Below are 17,862 nucleotides of genomic sequence, written 5' to 3'. Positions count from 1 at the left end.
AATGCATACATAGTCTTACTATCGTTTAGCCTAATGAACCCATGCGCCGTTCTGTAATGTCTTATTGTTATTGTCCTTAGCTCACCCGGCCTGAATGGGGGTTTCACCCCCAGATGCTATTTTAAAATTGGTTAAAAAGCTGCCCAGGTGCCCAAATATCAGTTGACCTGCTAGGCGTCCCATTAAAGCGAGGAATATCAACCTGCAACGTAAAATCACTCTTGTTCTATAACAAGTAATTCTGTAATGTTCCTGGCATAGCACTTGAGTCTGCTGACTTCTAGGAACTATCACCATCCGAGTCATTTCCCGGACGCTATAAGTCCAGTGAGCCCATTCTTTCGTACCCGGAGCCAATAGTACTCACAATTACTGTCGCATCTGAATTTCAGCTGCCAGTGGTAACTTGGAATTATTCAAACCATCTAGGCACAATACTTTATTATCCTTAGTAAATACTAAGGACCCACTTAAGGCGTCCCTTTTTGACCTGCATATGCCGGTCCGACCCATCAGTAGGTACTGGAAAGTAAGCACTAGAAAGTAAGCACTAACGAGGGTTCGGCGTTTTCTTGGCCCAGCCCCGAGATTTAGATCTAGATGATACTGTAAGCTGTAGATCTGAGGAGAGCAAGTTAGTCTTTATACTAATTTGTCGCGTCTACACATATCGCACGGATGACTCCTACGATCTCGTACAAAATTTCAAGATTGCGAAGGGGAGTGCAAGGCTATACATACATAAGGAGCGCAGGTGGTGAGCGCCCCCGGGGGCTCAAGTTTTCCTATCAGTTCCTATTTCCAGGATTAGGGGCCTCCGGTGCCAGATGCCGCTGCTTCTTAGGCGTGCCAGCTGCAGGGCTTAGCTACATGCATGTATACCATGCTCGATATGGAATAATCCGATTCTCAATGCCTCTTCCTTTACCACTTCCACCTGGTTTCTTCTAATAATAGTAGGAATATAACTAAAGACATTCTTCTCACTGAATGATACAGACCAACCAGGACATCGAACCAACCCTCGTGGACGTTCAAATGGTCCATTTTCATCTGATTCTATCCATATGTCTACTCCGTACTGAATCTGGAAAGGTCAAACTAGCAGTGCCTGTAGCTCAGACAGTTCATCTTCAAATGTTCAGAGAATAGTAGACCCTGGAGCACTTCGAAGACTATAAATCCAGCAAGAATTCCCACTACAACTGATCATTAATCCAGCAATCAACAAAAGCTTCCACAGTCAAATCAAATCAAACCTCCCATCTTTATCCATCTTTCAAATCTTTGAACAGTCAACATGATGTTCTCCAAAATCCAAGCTCTGGCCCTGATCAACTTCATTGCTCTCTCCTCCGCATACAGCTCGCCGCATTGCAATGTGGAATTCTACTCTGTCTCAGACTGCTCTGGCACTCCTGACGCTTCCTGCGTTCCAGACGACATGTCTGATACTGAGTGCACCTGGAATACCTGGGTTGGCTCAATCTACTACAGCGGCTGCGGCACCCAGGAAAGTCCTTCGTTTGTCGGCTGCAACGGAGACCCTGGTGTATGCGCTAATGCCTGGAGCATTGCAATTCCAGGTGCTTCTGCCGGCTGTGTTGAGATCGGAACTTACGATGGATTTGTTACTGTCTACGACAATAATCCTGCTGGCTGCGGTGACTGTGTTGGAACTGAAGCTTGAGTCGCTTGTCAACGTCAACAATACTGGCAGCAACCGGTGTTAGAACAGCCGCGATACTCAGACGACCTGTGTAACTCATTTAATGACTTGAATTTTGTTTATTATATGCTCGTTTGAGGTCTGGTGGAATATGAGGACGGCTAGTTGCAAATGGTGGAGCAGGGAGAGAGGAGATATGCGGTGGTTCATCTTTCCAGATGTCTATAAGCTCCGAGTCCTGTTTTCGTTTATTGTCAAGTAACCAGTTGATCTCCAAGGGTTTCAATATTGATTATTCAATGTTTATACATATGCGAAGTTTCCAGACCCAGTTGGCAGCAGTAGCACTTGAGTAGTAGGAGTATGTAGAAGAACTTATTTTAATTGTCTATGGAGGAATTGTACGTATGTGCACCATGAGAATGGGTATCTTTAATATTGGACCATAAATAATATCCTGAAGCTATGATACACGTAAAAGTTAAAAAAAAGAAGTAGAATCATTGCCATCGGACGCAGCAAGCATTAGAATATTTCCGCCATGACATAAATACACACAAAAAGGGGGTGATTAGGGTGAAAGGGTAAAAACCGAAGAAGCTCCTAGGATTCAGATTCAGCCTTGGGCTCGGATTCGGACTCGGGTTCTGGTGCTGAGGTTTCCTGCTCTTTGGATTCCTCAACAGGTGTAGGCTCAGTTTCGCCCTCCAGGGGCGCCTCGGTAACCTCGGGCTCTTCAGGTTTGGCTTCTGCGTTTTCTTCGCTCTCCTGAGCTTCAGGTTGCTCTTGTTTCTCCTCAGTTTCTGCTGGGGAGTCTTCAGTTGCTTCCTGGGTCTCAGTTTCCACCTGTTCCTGTTCCTGTTGAACAGCCTTCTGCTGCTCCTGCTCCTGCTCCTGCTCCCGTTCTTTTTCCTCGGAAGGTGGTTCACCTGTCTCAGAAGTATCTTCTCTAGATGGCTCAACAGGTTCGGCCGGAGGTGGGGTCTTGGGGCGATTCTCAACAGCAGATGGAGGGCGCGGTTCAGGGGAGTCCTTCATCACTTCACGTAGAGGACCCTGTATATGCGGAGTCTCCTCCAAATCTTCCATGCTCTCTGTGATTGTCGTGACTCGCGATCCGGTAGACGGACTGTGCTTGTGTCTTCGAGTAGTCGCTCCCGTGCTAATTGATGGGTCCATTCCCTCCACACCACTGCTGAGGAAATTCTCATTTTCCTTACGGAGAATAGTCAACCGCTTGCTGTCAACCTGTTCCTCCAACTTGGGCTGAATAGCATCGGGACCTTCTGCTTCGGGTGGAATGGTGTAATTGTCCTCTGGAATGAGGTGAAACATATCGCACACCGTCTTGAAGAAAACGTACAATCCATCATGACCCTCGACTTCCCAGAAAACATCTCGGTGCTGGAACCAGGCGTGTGCAAAAATACGGTACAGGCGACGGAAGATATTGGTCAGGTGTCTGATACTGGACTGAGGACCGCCGCCAGCCTCCGAGCCCAACGTTAAGCGGCTGGGGAAGTATTTGGACGAGGTGAGAGTATTAGTGGCCCAATCGAGAGTGTGGCAGCAGTAATCAATAGCGCAGCATGATTTAGGAGGGTCGTGCACGGCGCAAAGGTACTGCCATTCGGAGGCGCGCATCTCGGGGCAGGTCTGCGCTGAACAAGGTGGGCTCTCGGAGAAGAAAGCAATAATCAAGTTGTTCACTTTCATAGTCAGGAAGCGGCATAGTTCGTATAGCCACAGCGACCGATCGACACCCTCTGGAGGCTCGGCGAGTTGAATTGCGACCTCGCGGGTAATCGGGATTACAACGTCAGAACCTTCGGGTTTGGTGAAATGGTGGTACAAAGCTTTGAGGTGTTCCTGGAGCTGGAAAGGCGAGTCAAGCTGGAGCTGCAAGTCAGCTTGGCTGAGCTATATAATAGTGATAAGATGTAACAAACCTGCGACAGAGGAATCAATGGAGGTCCAAAGGCCATGTCAGCGGCTTTGGTCCCCGGACGGATCCTGCGCGTTGAGCCATCTTCCTCTCCAGGAGCAGCTCCGAGAAACTGCTCTCCATCTTTGCCAAAGGGCTCGCCGACAGATGGCGATTGAGGACCAATCTGGACCTCTGTGAACGGGGGCGGACTCGGGAGGCGTGGGGAGCTAGACGGGGAGACTCCCGCGGCAGTCATGGCGCGTAACTGGAATGGGGCAAATAGAAAAGATTAAGAGAGAAAGGGAGCCGCGAGATCAAAAGAGAGTAACCTAGGATGAATAAAAGAGTGAAATGGGAAGTCCGCGCCCTCGCCGATCCTTAAGAATCAAACAAAATGAGTTAAGGCCCAACTTGAGCATGGGCTTGATCGGAGCTGGAGGTGATAAGCAACAACAGATGACTGCTCCATACCCTAAGCCCTGATTTCCTATCTGGGAAACAACGTCATCCGCATCTACGATCTCTTGACCGGGTAGCTAAATTATAAAGAGTGACCGCGAGAGCAATACTGTATAAAGAGACAGCTTGTGGTTTATTTTATTCAAGAATTTGAAACTTTGACATCATCAACACCATGTCTGGCAATATTGAGGATGACGAAGCGCCTCCCGATCTGGTTGATGTGACAACAGTGCCATCAGACCCGCCTGCTTCCAGCCCTATAGAGGAGGAACCAAGTCGAGTTCCCATCACTCTTGTCACAGGTATCACGAGTCATGTACTCATTTGTTTTCCTATCCGAGACTGACGCTTTTCTAAGGATATCTGGGTGCCGGAAAAACAACCCTGTTGAACTACATTCTGAATGAGAAACATGGCAAAAAGATTGCCGTGATCATGAACGGTACGTATCACATGTGCAAGTATACAAAAAGCATATACTAACTGAAAATAGAGTTCGGTGACTGTAAGTATTCAGTCTCAACCCTGATAAACAACAATACTCATGAAGTATACAAATCTAGCATCGGACATTGAGAAGCCCTTAACTGTGAACGAGGGTGGTCAAGAAGTCACCGAATGGATGGAAGTTGGTAATGGCTGTATCTGTTGCTCCGTCAAGTAAACACACCCATTATTTCATATTAAGTTATCTACTGAAGAAACGAAAACATGTGAACAAGCACTAAAAATACACAGAGACTCGGGCGTCATGGCCCTGGAATCCTTAATGGAACGCCGTGGCACATTCGACTACATCCTCCTAGAAACAACAGGCCTCGCCGATCCCGGCAACATAGCCCCGGTATTCTGGATGGACGAAGGTCTCGGCAGTTCAATCTACCTCGACGGGATCGTAACTCTCGTCGACGCAAAGAACATTCTCCGACTCCTCGATGAGCCACTTCCCGAGGAGAAAGTCGATTCCCATAAAGAGAGTGCCAACAAACCCACTGATACCAAGGAACAGCACCAGCATAGCCATGATGGACCTGTTCTTTCAATGGCTCATATGCAGATTTCGCACGCTGATGTGATCATCCTGAACAAAACAGACCTTGTCTCGGAAACTGAGTTGGAGGGTGTTCGGAATAGGATTATGGGGATTAATAGCGTTGCTAAGATTCATGTTACGGATCATAGTCGCACACCTCAGATTGAGGGTGTTGTGCTTGATTTACATGCGTATGACCATCTTGCGAAGTTGGATTTGGATTTTGGGGCAAAGGGTCATAGTCATATGGATCCTGCTATCTCTACAGTGGCGGTTTTGACGCGACCTCTTTCTGTGGGGGTGGCTGGGAAGGTTGATGAGTGGCTGAGGGCTGTGCTTTGGGAATCGAGTTTGCCTGTGCCGTTTGGAGAGGGAGGCTCGGGGTATCCGGTTGATTTTGAGATTCATCGCCTGAAGGGCGTTTTGGTATTTGAGGATGGGTCGAGGAAGATTATTCAAGCTGTGAGAGATGTTTTCGAAATTCGGGGATGCTCCGGTCACAAGTGAGGAGGATGGAGAGAAGCTAGTGCAGTGTAAAATTGTGCTTATTGGGAGAGGGTTAACGGCTGATGTTGAACCCTGGAAGAAGAGCTTTGAAGCATTTGTATGGGGATGAGATTTCAAGTCACTAGCACAAATCTACAATTCTGGCCCCTCCAGTTTGCCTTCTACCTTACAGCTATGCAGTAGCGCACATGTAATAATTAGTGTCAGAGCTCCTGACTGAGTAGCTTTCCCAGTTCTGTTGCTACACTTGTATTGTGCTACGCCAAGGATGAAATGAGTTCAAATGATGCGCTGCAATGAATTGACAAAAAGAAAATAAGGAAGAAAATAACAATAATACAGCCCTGTAGACCCAGAGAGGGAGAAAAAAGAAAATAGGCTGAATGAAATTACATGAAAAGGCTAAAGAGAAAACAGGAGAGAACGCCCAAAAAAGACAATTAAAATCCTCCGTATAGGTATAAGGATGAAGAAAGAAGTCGAAAAAGGAATCCATAGAAAACAACAAGAAAGACGCAAGAACGCAACGAAATAAGAATGAGATGAGATAAAATCAAATCCACCAGAAGAATAGGAAAAAAAGGACTTTTTTAGACGCCGTAAGTTCGCCGGCATGCGCCGTCGGTGCAGATGCCTGGAAGTGCTAGCTTGGAACGCAACAATGACAGGAGAACTGTACAAGCGAGAAATGAAGAGGGTATCGATCGTATAGCCCCACAGGAGGGACTTGGAAATCATTTGGCGTTCATAAATCTTCCGAGTTACATAACCTTGGCCAGAAGAGAATGGTTCAAGGTTGAGAGGTTCGAGGAGCGGGCTCTAGACTCTGACTCTAGAAGCGGGGTTGATAGGGAGTTCAGATCGTAGTAGACATGAAACCGGAGTGACGGGTTCTTCAACAACCTGATTGAGTGGGAGAGGGACTGTGGAGGATGCAGTGATGTGGACGGGGCCATCTTCCACGGCTGGACTGATGGGAAGTGCGGATTGTAGTAAAGATGAAACCGAGTTGAAAGGTTCTTCGACACCATCATTGAGCGGGAGTTGGATTTTGGGGGGAGAGGAGGTGATATGGACGGGTCCATCATCAACGGCTGGGCTGATGGGGAGTGCGGATTGTAGCAGACATGAAACCGAGTTGACAGGCTCTTCAATGGTCTGATCGAGTGGGAGGTTGATGGTGGAGGATGAGGAAGTAACACGGACAGGGCCATCTTCCACAGCCGGGCTGATGGGAAGTCGTGATTCAAGAAGCGATGAAACTTTGATGATAGATTCATTCTTCATGAAAGTTTTAGAGACAGGCTTCCGAGGAAGAAGGAAATGGACGCGCTCCAGGGGTTGTTTCTTCTCAAGAGGAGGGCTGATGCAGGTGTCTGATTCAATCGGCGGTTGAACGAATCTGGCGATGTTGTCTGCGATAGCTGGGTTTATGGGGAGTCGTGATTCAAGAAGGTCGTTTCTTGAAGTCTCGGAAATAAGAATGTAACTTTCTTCCTTTAATGCAGGGTTGATCGGGAGTTGAGACTCGGAAAGAGATTCCATGAGAGTTGGAGGGTCGAGCACAGATGTCTCAGCATCATGCGGAAACGGAGAAATGGTATCTTGTGCCACTGCAGGAAATGTCCTCCGTCGAGAAATAGGGAGAGCAGGGTTGATGGGAAGAATGGAGTGGAAGAGAAAAGGCACTGCGCCTGCATGGTCATGTCTTTGAGGCTCGGATTCGTCGCCAGTCTCAACGTATTCAGATATTTGTTCATCATGCAGTGTGGGAAGCAGTGTTTTATCATCAAACGCAACAGAAGCTTTGTTATCCAGATGGCGAGAGCTGCCATTTCCACTAACAGAATCTTGATCAATTGATGGTTGCCCCAATGATGGGACGGATATTGAAGGGAAGGATTGTTGTTCTAGAGCGAGGCTATTGCGATCATTTTCGTGACTGACCCAGGATGAATGGTCTGGCAGTCTGCCGGCTCGGGGATCATATTGGGGAATATCCCACGAGGGCGCGAGGCGGTCGTCATGTTCATGATGATTTAACGTGGATGTGGAGGAATGTCGAGATAAGAAAGCTGCACCTCCATTGGAGCCCGCCAGAGTTGGGGTGGATCCCTTACCCTGGGCTGGGTGGGCCGAAAACATATGGTGAGACAGGCTATGGTCGTGGGGTTTCGAAAATTCAGGATCGAAGGGGTGAGAAACTTGGTTAAAAGCGTGGGTTATGGGTACAGGATCAACACCATTGCCCTTGGTGACGAGAGAGCGGAGGTCATGGTCGACGTTGTATCGATCCCGGCCTGCCGGGAGAGGTCGTGTGAGAAGGTCTGGTGGGAAGAAACCAAGAAGATCCTTGGCTGATAATCGGTGTCGGGGAGTTGGGCTGAGGCAGATGTCCACCACTCGACGGTAATAGTCCGGAATATCGATATCATTGCCAAATAGCAATGGACGGGGCTGTCGTTCTGGTTCATCTTCTTCCATGGCGAGAGCCCACAATGTCATACCCAGTTGGTACAGGTCCGTTTTCACTCCGATATACATAGAAATGCGCTGATTGCTCTCAATCTTTGCTGCAATCTCTGGCGGTTCCCATCCGACAGGGCATCCTCGGCGGTTGATGTCAATGATATGAGCATTGTCATCGCCATCCACCACAATATTTGACAATGTAAAGTCACCCTGCACGTAACCTGACTCGTGAATCTCACACAAGCCCTGAACAATTTGTTTCGCCCACCGTTCGCGTCTGGCGAAGGGTATCCTTCCCCTTTGATCGTACAGTAAATCCACAAGAGCACCTTGAGTCGCATAGTTGATCAAGAGTCCCTTGACCACCTCCTGTCGGTCATCGACCACAATTGCTTCCACCCGGATGACGTTTGGCGCGCCATCGAGCGCATGGAGGGCATTGATCTCGTATAAAAACTCATCCACCGTATCGGGACCTGGAATCTCCTTCTTGATATACTCGTGTCCACCCAGTCGCACTTTGTAAACAAATCCAGAGAGGTGATTTTCGAAATGTAAAAAGTTCTCCGGTACACACTGAGCACCCCGCAAGTGTCCAATACTCGAAATCGGAGGGTAGGGTATCGTCTCATTCACATCTTCGGTGACATGAACGTGTAACCGGCCATCGCGGGTCTCGACCTTCAAATTCGTCACGGTATCGTAGAATTGGATCTCCGGTAAGGATTCTCGAATTGACTCATATATCCGCGCACACTTATCCCGCTGGTATCGCAGCTCCTTCAAATCCTGCTCAAGGGAATCGGGTGGTGCTGCACGGTAATCACAAGAGATCGTCACACGTCGCCATCGGTTCGGGGTTTCTGCATATGTTACGAAGAACTTCTCCCTTTCCGAGCGATCCCGGAAGTGCATGCTCAGATTCAAAATCCATCGGTGTTCCAACTCCATCTCGAGAGTATCTGGTAGAGGATCCTTAGGGGCAGGTGTCACGTCTGGAGAAGAGTCCCAGTCCTCCGGCTCTGAATCGGTCTCAGTTTCATTTAGGATGTTTGTTTTCAGGGGGTCGTCGACCGTGGTAGCGGGCGTCGGGCCGAGCCACTGAACCTCAGGCGCGGAGAGTCGAGGGCCCACGGCGGGCGGTGGAGACCGGGTTCTTTGGGCACTCAACGGGCGACGGTCGGCTGATTGTGCACGACGATGTTCGTGGTCCTGGGGAGCAAGGTGCCCTTGTTCTGAAACTGGACGTTTAAACGTAGAAGCTTTTGGAAGCGTGACACCCACACGGCGGGAGAGTCGTCTAGTGATATTATCGTGTTTGGCACTATCGGTGGAGGAGGCTCGGTTATGATTGAGGTTGTGGGGGAATGGGAGGACATCGCGGTTCTGATTCTCCCGGGTATCTCGATCTCTATCATCTCGACCCAACCACCTTCGAAGCCCCAACCTATGCCACATACTCTGTTTCTGTGGACCCTTTTCGTCCATGGGGAGACCCAGCCGCGTTGGGCTACAGCGGTTTGCAAGGGAGATGGCCATACGGCATGCTCTGAAGCAAAAAACTCGATCACCCCGCTACCTGAAACCCCCCCATAAGAATTGAGCCCCGGGTAGAGAGGGAAGGAAGGAAGTGAGGGAAAGGACGAAAAACTCTCACTAAATTTGATAAATTAGTTTTGGAAACGTCTTGGGAATATTGGGAAAGTAAAGAGGAGGGAAAAAGCAACTAGGAAAGAGAAGAAAAAAAAAGCCTTCACCACGCACGAGCACTTTCAGATCTCTCACTCTCTCTCCTCTCTCTCTCTCTCAATATATCGGTGTGTTATGATATTGGCAAGGTCCTGGCCCCTTTTATTAAAACTGTTAATTTATTGCCCCTTCTCTTCCTCCTTTTTTTTTCTTGGCCCCCTTTGTTTTTTTTTGAATAATATTTTTTGATTTGTTCGAATTCAAGGGAGTTCTAGTAGACAGTATTGGTTCGGGTTCTTTGGGTGTGTCACACTGCAATAGAAGAGGCTGGGAATAAGTAGTTACTGGTCCGTGATAACATTGAAGGCTGGCTTATCCTAGCCTGAGGTTGAAATTTGGTGAAAATTTTCAGACGAGTCGGTCAGCGAACTGATTTTTTTTTTCTTGAAATGCGATAGTTCCAAAATACAAAAAAAAAAAACCCGAACGTTAGCGGTGGACAAGTTGTCGATCCACTGCAAGGCGTGAATGTCTCACAGCAACGCAAAAGAACAGTGCAGGGGGATTCTTTTTTATTCAAGATGAATATAATTTAGAAAAGTTGAAATCTTGAAACCGAAGAAATTCTGATTCTATGATTCATAATAATTTTTTTTTATCTTACGCACAGATCAACATGTATGAGTCTATCAAATCCAATTGCAAAGTGAGGCTGCGTTGCGGCCTGACAGTGCCTGATTAGGGGGAAAATATGATCATTATTGGTGGAAACCTGACTATACAACCTCGCATCACCTTAATTTTACATATCATTTGAAACGAGGCTTGAAGATGACGCATAGATCCTTGACCTTTGATCTAGTTCTAGATCATGATGCATGTAGTAAAAGGGGAAAATAAAATATCGTGGACAATCGTCTAATAAAACGTCAAACGCCGCATATACATGCATTAAAATCTATACTAAGAAAGTAGTATAACCAAGGTTAGTGACCTGATTTTCAACCTTAGGTTTACATGTATGCCCGAATCAAAAATTAGTATATTAAAATAGCCCATGACTCCACTTATGATTATTCTAGAAGTATAAGCCCCATAGAATTCATGTAGGCTCTCATGTAGGCAACCACGTATATCATGATGCTGATGATGCTGATGATCCCGGGTGGATAGCCCCGGGCCTTAACCACTCCAGGGCCTATAGAAGTCACTATGTACCTTATACTACTACTAGTATACTGTATGGAGTACAACCACTACACCAAATTCCTACGAACATTTCTACTAGCTACTAATATCTTGAATAAAATCATAATTTGAAACTTGAGAGTAGAGGTTGATTGCTGGCCGCTGTCTATAGGCGGTCCTCTAGGTCTGTTGTTCAGACCAAATCGCTTCTAGGCTTCTGAGCCCTATCCCTCCATACCATGGAGACGCCATGTACCCACGTAAGAAAAGAGACCAGAACAGAAAATGCAAACATTCAAAAAAAAAGAGAGAGATAAAACCATCAACTATACAAGATACACTTATATACATGTACCAACATTGCATATGAAATCTGAAACCACTTTTTAGGTGGGACTTTCATTTTACTCGTCATTACTGCGCTCACCCTCGGGCTTGCTCAGTGCCTTCTGCCAAAGTGTACGTGCTGCCTCTTGATCCAAACCGGAGAAGAGAATGTCAAACACTTCGGAGTACCAGTTGACAGGGTGACCCTCGATACCTGCTTTGATATTCTGTGATTCATCATGTTAGTTTCATTCAATCCATTGGATAGAACTCGGGAGTAATTATGACTCACCTCGGGTAACTCAAGCCAGTCAGAGGTGTTGTCGGCTGGGAAAATAATCTTGGTGGCACCAGCTCGGCGAGCGGCAACAGTCTTCTCTCGCAAACCACCAATGCGCAGAACCTTGCCGGTGACGGTCAGTTCACCAGTCATGGCAACGGTGGGGTCAAGCGAGTGGTTGAATGCCAGAGAAAGCAGGGCGCTGGCCATGGTGATACCGGCAGAAGGTCCTAATAACGAGTTGTTAGCATTTGATGAATATGGCGAAACTGAGAAGATGATCAAAACATACCATCTTTGGGAACAGCTCCCTCGGGACAGTGCAGGTGGACCTTGGCCTTCTCAAAGAAAGCATTCTCGGGGAACTGGCGCGCCATGACGGATTTGGCAAAAGAGTAGGCGATGTGTGATGACTCCTTCATGACATTTTGCAGGTTACCGGTGATCTCCAATCCTGGTCGCGATTTGTGGTTAAGGGCATTCTCTAAAATACACTCGACATAGAGCGCAGCACCACCCATGCTAGTCCAAGCAAGACCCATGGTCACACCAGGAGGGAACCTATCGTAGAGACGGTCGGCGGTGAAGACTGGGGGTCCAACATAATCTTTCAGAGTATCCTTGCCGATGCTAAGCTGTACGCTCTCCGGAACCTTGAGGGCGAGTCGGGGAGTCTCTGTTGTAGACTTCTCAGGCTCTAGGGGAGCTTCAGCAGGATCAGAGGACTCATGTTCCTTCGACTCCTCCTGTGCAGCCTTGCCCTCCTCGGTCAAAGCAGCTTCTTCGGGGAAAGCCTCTTCACCAAGATCTTGCACAATCTTAAATGCGGCCTTTCGGTAGACCTTCTCGATCTGCTTCTTCAAGTTGCGAACACCACTCTCACGACAGTACGACTTGATGAGTTCCTCGATCGCACCCTGCTCTAACTGCACATCGACATCCTTCAAACCAGTCATTTCTCGTGCAGCGGGAGCCAGGTATCGCTGAGCAATGGCCATCTTCTCATCGGCAACATAGCCGGAAAGCTCAATGAGCTCCATTCGATCCAGCAAGGGGCGAGGAATAGTATCGGTGACGTTGGCAGTGCAGACAAACAGAACCTTGGACAAGTCGACAGGGACATCCATGTAATGATCTAAGAAGGAGGAGTTTTGCTCGGGGTCAAGCAATTCCAGCAATGCAGAGGAAGGATCACCCTGGTGACCACGACCGATCTTATCAATCTCATCGATCAGGATCAGCGGGTTCTCAGTCTGGCACTTCTTAAGGGCTTGAATGATGCGTCCGGGAAGAGCACCAACGTATGTTCGTCGGTGACCCTTGATCTCCGCAACATCAGTCAGTCCACCCACGGAGAAGCGGTAGTACTGGCGGTTTAGAGCACGAGCCACGGACTTTCCGATACTGGTCTTACCCACACCAGGAGGTCCAACGAGGCAGATGATCTTTCCTTCTACAGTACCGCGAAGCTTGCCAACCGCGATGAATTCGAGAATCCGATCCTTGACATCCTTCAGACCATAATGATCTTCATCGAGAACAGAGACCGCATTCTTGATACCAAAGTTTTCCACGCTCTTCTGGCCCCAGGGGATCTGAGTCAGCCAGTCCAAGTAGTTGCGAGTAACGTTGAATTCAGAAGCTGCGGGCTCCAGGTGAGCCAGCTTGTTAATCTCCTCCTCGAACACCTTCTTAACAGCCTCGGGCATGGCAAGCTTCGCCGCCTTTTCCTTGAACTTCTCAACCAATTTGTCCTTTCCATCTGACTCAATACCCAGTTCTCTCTTGATTCCCTTCATCTGTTCCATAAGCCAATATTCTCGTTGGCGCTTCTGAATCTTGGCTTCAACGTCCTTGGTGATCTTAGACTGTAGCTGCGCATTCATCAATTCCTTCTTCAAAACAACGAGTGCTTTGGGAAGACGTTCCTCGATGTTCATTGTCTCCAGGACCTCTTGCATCTCACTGAGCTCACCGGCGGAGACTGCGGCAGCGAAATCAGCCAGCTTGGAGGGTTCGTCACTAAGGTTTCCGGGGAATTGATCGGTGTAGAAAGCCGAGATCTGGTCGCGGAACAGAGGGTTCAGGGTAGCGATCTCCTTGCACACATTCACGATTTCGCTGGTGACAGCACGGATGATGGCATTCTTCTTGTCGTAGGGCTCCTCTGCCAAATTCTCCACATTGACCAAGCTGACTGGGTATTTCTTGAGGAAGGATGTGGGTTCATAATGGTCCTTGGGTGTAGCCTCAGCGGCACCCTCCTCAAAACTAGCGACAACATCCCCGCGTTTCTCAGCCTTGTCCTCTGTCGGAGCACCCTTTGTTGTCTCGCTTGGTGGCAGCAACGAAGAGATCTTGATGCGACGGTGGGGGTAAAGAACTGCAGTAACACCACTAGCCTCCCCGCGGAGAGGGTAAGCGGCTGTAATTTGAGCGAATACACCGGTATCATAGACATCATCCAGGTTTTCAATCACATCGCCATCGGCATTATCATCTTTAAACAAGAAAGCACCAACATAGGGTTGGCCGCGCTTCATCATATCTTGAATCGCAGCTGCAACATTAGGGTCTCGGATAGTAATTGCCTTATAAAAGCCCGGGAACAGTGGGCGCTTAGCAATAGGAATAGCCATCACTTGCGGATACACATCCGGAACAGCAGGCTTTTGTAATGCTTTCTCTCCAGATCCCTTCTTCCCCTTCTTCCCGCTATCATCACTGCTGCCATTGCTGCCACCGCTGCTCGCGGAGCTAGGCTTAGAGTCGGATGAGCCACTGCTTGGAGGAATGGCAGATGGTGCTTGATCTGAATCTCCCTTTCCATCCGCTTCGGCTTCTTTCTTCGATTCCTCTTCTAGCGCACGCTGGTCCTTCTCGCTCGATGATCGGTCTTTTCTCCGGGTGGAAGTTGCCGAATCGGAAGCCTTTCGTCGGGATTCAGGAGCTCGCTGCTCCGTTTCTTTCTCCTCTTGTGATGTCTCCTCCTCTTTCTTCTGTTCTAGCTCATCGTTCGGGTCCTCTGGTATAGGCTTCTCTTTCCGTTGGATGGAGCTGGAGGAAAACGTGCGGGGAGCCGAGGGAAGGGAACGGCCGTGACGGGTCGTGATTAAAGCCGAGCGGAAAGTCGCATTATTCCTCGGTACGGTCCATAAAGACCGACGCAATAGCGCACGAGGGGTCTGGTGGAGCGCAGCTCTCCAGGGGAGGGTCTGGCCGCGGAGCATGCTATTGGAGTTTTGTCGGTAACTGGGAGAATCGGAAGGGTGGTGTTGAGAATAGGAGGGCGAAAATGGTATGAATTCGGAGCTGGAAAAGCCCGGAGCCCAGCTTCAGGGATGATTAACGAAGCTGGGAGGGTGTAAGAGAGAGGCGTGGGTGTAAGTTAAGGTCCGTCAATCGGAGGCTACTCGGCTTGCTCATGACCTGAGCAGAGCAGTGACCCACATCGGGCCGATACTTTTTCCACTCTCTTCTTACAAATCGACCAAAGTGGGCATTGGACATGTGGATGCATTTGTCGTCATCTCTCCTATAGACCAGTTGATATACATTATCGTATATGTTCTTCTCTCAATTGGCACTAATATGACAAAGACCAACAATTGATATCAGCGCAGAGATTCTACCTTATACATAGCCAAGTTCTCTCCGCATTTGATAATCCATCATCCTCTGTATTACTACCCTCTTCGATTGATGCACAATGTAGGATCTCCAAGTCTGGTTATACGAATAGTACAAGAAATTTCGTGCAGTTCAAGTTCTCTCATCATATGTTCTCAATGGGCTGCTACTAGTGCATGGTAGCTTGAATCATTTGTCGTCGCTCTACTAGCTATGATTACCACAAGGCCCGGGCCTACTACTAAGCACTTGTTTGAATCCAGCTAAACCCCAATTTGAATGAAAGACCCTCGAGGGGGTTAGATAATTCCCGAGCTTTTACCTGGGCAGCGCGCATAAAAAAGCCTTCCAAAGTTGGAACTTCGAGTTGAAAGGACCTACTATGTAGTAGAAGTCCCAGCCTGAGGCTACTATTTTGGATATATGTCATCTCGCCCACGAGTGCTATGTAAATCTTTTTAGCTCCCAATCGGTACTGATTGAGAAGATCATGGAATGACGGAAGATTACATAACTGATATTACCATCACCTTAAGCTCAATTCCCTGTGGTTGAATTCTTTAATCCTTAAATTCAGATGAATCAGATCTATAGAATCCCAGCTATCCAATGATTTCATTCCTATTTTGCGGGATCCACTTCCTCCTTCGGCCCGATGTTTTTCCACTACCAATCTCCTCGACTAGATGCTTCTACCAACGATTCCCGGAACTACCATTTAGTGTCTACTCTTATAGACCTTTTTCTTTTCTTTTTCCTGACGTCTCTCTTTATCTTATACTGCACTCTTTTGATTGTATCCTTAAACTCCGAATCCCTTCCGCCGATCCCGGCTGTCCGCCCTAACGATTCGATCAACTGCCCTAACTCTCCATGAACCCATCCGCGGCAATCCCAAAGGCCGCGGCCCTCCCCGCGCGCCTCCTTCGAGCACAGTCACAATGCTCGACTAAGACAACCTGTCGAACCGTCTCTGTATCTTCCCAAAAACGAGCCTACCATGCGGGACCTTCTGCTTCTCCCGCTAGACGGTTGCGCGAGGGTGTGTCCAGAAACAAGACCTCATCTGTGTTCCTGATCCGCGTAAGTAACTTTTTCTCTTCCCCATGCCTAATATTCTTGGGTTGAGAACTAATTGTGCCTAATTTTTTTCGAGCAGCCTTTCCACTCCACCGCTTCACTCGCAATTGCCGATCCCTACAAAGTTCTTGGTGTCGACAAAGGTGCTTCGGCTGGTGATATCAAGAAGGCATATTACGGCTTGGCTAAGAAATATCACCCGGACACCAACAAGGACGCCAACGCCAAGGACAAGTTTAACGAAGCTCAATCCGCATACGAGTTATTATCTGATGCCAAAAAGCGGGAGCAGTATGATCAGTTTGGTTCGGCCGCTTTTGATCAAAATGGTGGATTCAACCCTCATGCCGGAGGAAACCCATTCGCTGGCGCCGGGGGCTTCCATGGATTCGGTGGAGGCTTCGGAGGAGGCGGTTTCGGAGGAGGTTTTGCGAACGACATCAACTTCGAGGATCTATTCGGTGCCTTTGCCGGTGGTGCTCGTCGAGGCGCTCGGGGCCGCCGCAACCCGTTCCAGGAACAGATCCTCGTTGGAGAGGATATCGAAGTTCAAAGCAGCATCTCCTTCATGGAGTCTGCCAAGGGTACTTCTCAGGATATTGTCATCACTCCCTTAACACAGTGTGGCACTTGTAAGGGCGATGGATTGAAGTCCGGTGCTAAGCGCTCTCAGTGCAAGTCGTGCAATGGCTCCGGAACCCGCGTCCACTTCATGCAGGGCGGTTTCCAGGTCGCCGCAACTTGCGACGCTTGTGGCGGAGCTGGCATGTCCGTGCCTCGTGGGTCCGAGTGCGGTGGATGCCACGGAAATGGTGTGATTAGGGAGCGCAAGACCCTGAAGGTTGATATTCCTGCCGGTGTGGAGGATGGTATGCGGATGAGGGTTACTGGCGAAGGTGACGCACCTCCAACTGGAACCTCTGCTGCAGCCGGTGCTCGCACCCAGCGTGGTGATCTCTACGTCACTATTCGGGTTGCCCCCGATACTCGCTTCACCCGCAATGGATCCGATATTCTCTACACTGCTACTATTCCCCTCACAACCGCTTTGCTCGGTGGTGAGGTGACTATCCCGACTCTCGATAATGAAGTTAAGGTCAAGGTATCCACTGGTACCGGCACTGGTGATCGAATCACTCTGTCGGGAATGGGCATGAAGAAGTTGGGCGGTAGTCGTTCGCGCTTTAGCCCGACAGGTGACCTGAAAGTCGAGTTCAAGGTTTCCATGCCGAAGTACCTTACTGGAAATCAGCGAACAATCCTAGAGGTTCTTGCTGATGAGATGAACGACAAGACTGCTCGACGAACTATGAACTTCAGCAAAGAGAGGTAAGAATCAATATCAACCTGAACTGTTGACTGGTTCATATACTAACATTCTTCTAGCCCTCCCAGTCAATCCAACGGCGATGAAAAGAACGAAGGATTCCTGAAGTCTGTCTGGCACCGACTGATGGACAACAAGGATGGTCAGCCCACCAAGTCCGAGTCCAAGAATGCAAAGAAGAAGGATAAGAAGGATGCCAAGGACGACCAAAAGGACGAGAAGAAGTCCACCTAAACCCCCCCTGTAAATCTCTGTGTATTTCTATATCCAT

At 48.5% G+C, this 17,862-nt stretch overlaps 6 protein-coding genes across 6 annotated transcripts; 3 read left to right on the top strand and 3 right to left on the bottom strand.

The window, feature by feature from the left end:
* Nucleotides 1–1,300: 1,300 nt before the first annotated feature.
* N7483_003918 (uncharacterized protein) lies at nt 1,301–1,690 on the top strand (the record flags this gene model as incomplete). The annotated part of the gene is made up of 1 exon (XM_057087355.1): nt 1,301–1,690. One exon carries the CDS (start codon nt 1,301–1,303, stop codon nt 1,688–1,690), a length of 390 nt encoding a protein of 129 aa, XP_056947184.1.
* Nucleotides 1,691–2,272: 582 nt separating this feature from the next.
* N7483_003917 (Mob1 family protein) lies at nt 2,273–3,852 on the bottom strand (the record flags this gene model as incomplete). Its single annotated transcript, XM_057087354.1, has 2 exons — nt 2,273–3,562; nt 3,619–3,852. The coding sequence occupies 2 exons, from the start codon at nt 3,850–3,852 to the stop codon at nt 2,273–2,275; spliced, it is 1,524 nt and encodes a 507-aa protein (XP_056947183.1).
* A 378-nt stretch (nt 3,853–4,230) lies between these two features.
* On the top strand, nt 4,231–5,598 carry N7483_003916 (GTP-binding protein; the record flags this gene model as incomplete). The annotated part of the gene is made up of 5 exons (XM_057087353.1): nt 4,231–4,360; nt 4,417–4,500; nt 4,552–4,563; nt 4,622–4,718; nt 4,797–5,598. 5 exons carry the CDS (start codon nt 4,231–4,233, stop codon nt 5,596–5,598), a joined length of 1,125 nt encoding a protein of 374 aa, XP_056947182.1.
* An 819-nt stretch (nt 5,599–6,417) lies between these two features.
* On the bottom strand, nt 6,418–9,609 carry N7483_003915 (protein kinase family protein; the record flags this gene model as incomplete). Its single annotated transcript, XM_057087352.1, has 1 exon — nt 6,418–9,609. The coding sequence occupies one exon, from the start codon at nt 9,607–9,609 to the stop codon at nt 6,418–6,420; it is 3,192 nt and encodes a 1,063-aa protein (XP_056947181.1).
* Nucleotides 9,610–11,351: 1,742 nt separating this feature from the next.
* On the bottom strand, nt 11,352–14,784 carry N7483_003914 (endopeptidase La; the record flags this gene model as incomplete). Its single annotated transcript, XM_057087351.1, has 3 exons — nt 11,352–11,501; nt 11,567–11,784; nt 11,847–14,784. The coding sequence occupies 3 exons, from the start codon at nt 14,782–14,784 to the stop codon at nt 11,352–11,354; spliced, it is 3,306 nt and encodes a 1,101-aa protein (XP_056947180.1).
* Nucleotides 14,785–16,057: 1,273 nt separating this feature from the next.
* On the top strand, nt 16,058–17,825 carry N7483_003913 (putative mitochondrial DnaJ chaperone (Mdj1); the record flags this gene model as incomplete). The annotated part of the gene is made up of 3 exons (XM_057087350.1): nt 16,058–16,267; nt 16,344–17,593; nt 17,651–17,825. The coding sequence occupies 3 exons, from the start codon at nt 16,058–16,060 to the stop codon at nt 17,823–17,825; spliced, it is 1,635 nt and encodes a 544-aa protein (XP_056947179.1).
* Nucleotides 17,826–17,862: the final 37 nt, after the last annotated feature.

Source organism: Penicillium malachiteum (assembly GCF_028827825.1).
Source record: "Penicillium malachiteum strain IBT 17515 chromosome Unknown utg000002l:1.0-8849297.0:1.0-8852440.0, whole genome shotgun sequence".
NCBI lineage: Eukaryota > Fungi > Ascomycota > Eurotiomycetes > Eurotiales > Aspergillaceae > Penicillium > Penicillium malachiteum.
Note: the sequence above shows the minus strand (reverse complement) of the source record. Positions and strands in the feature narration are given on the sequence as shown.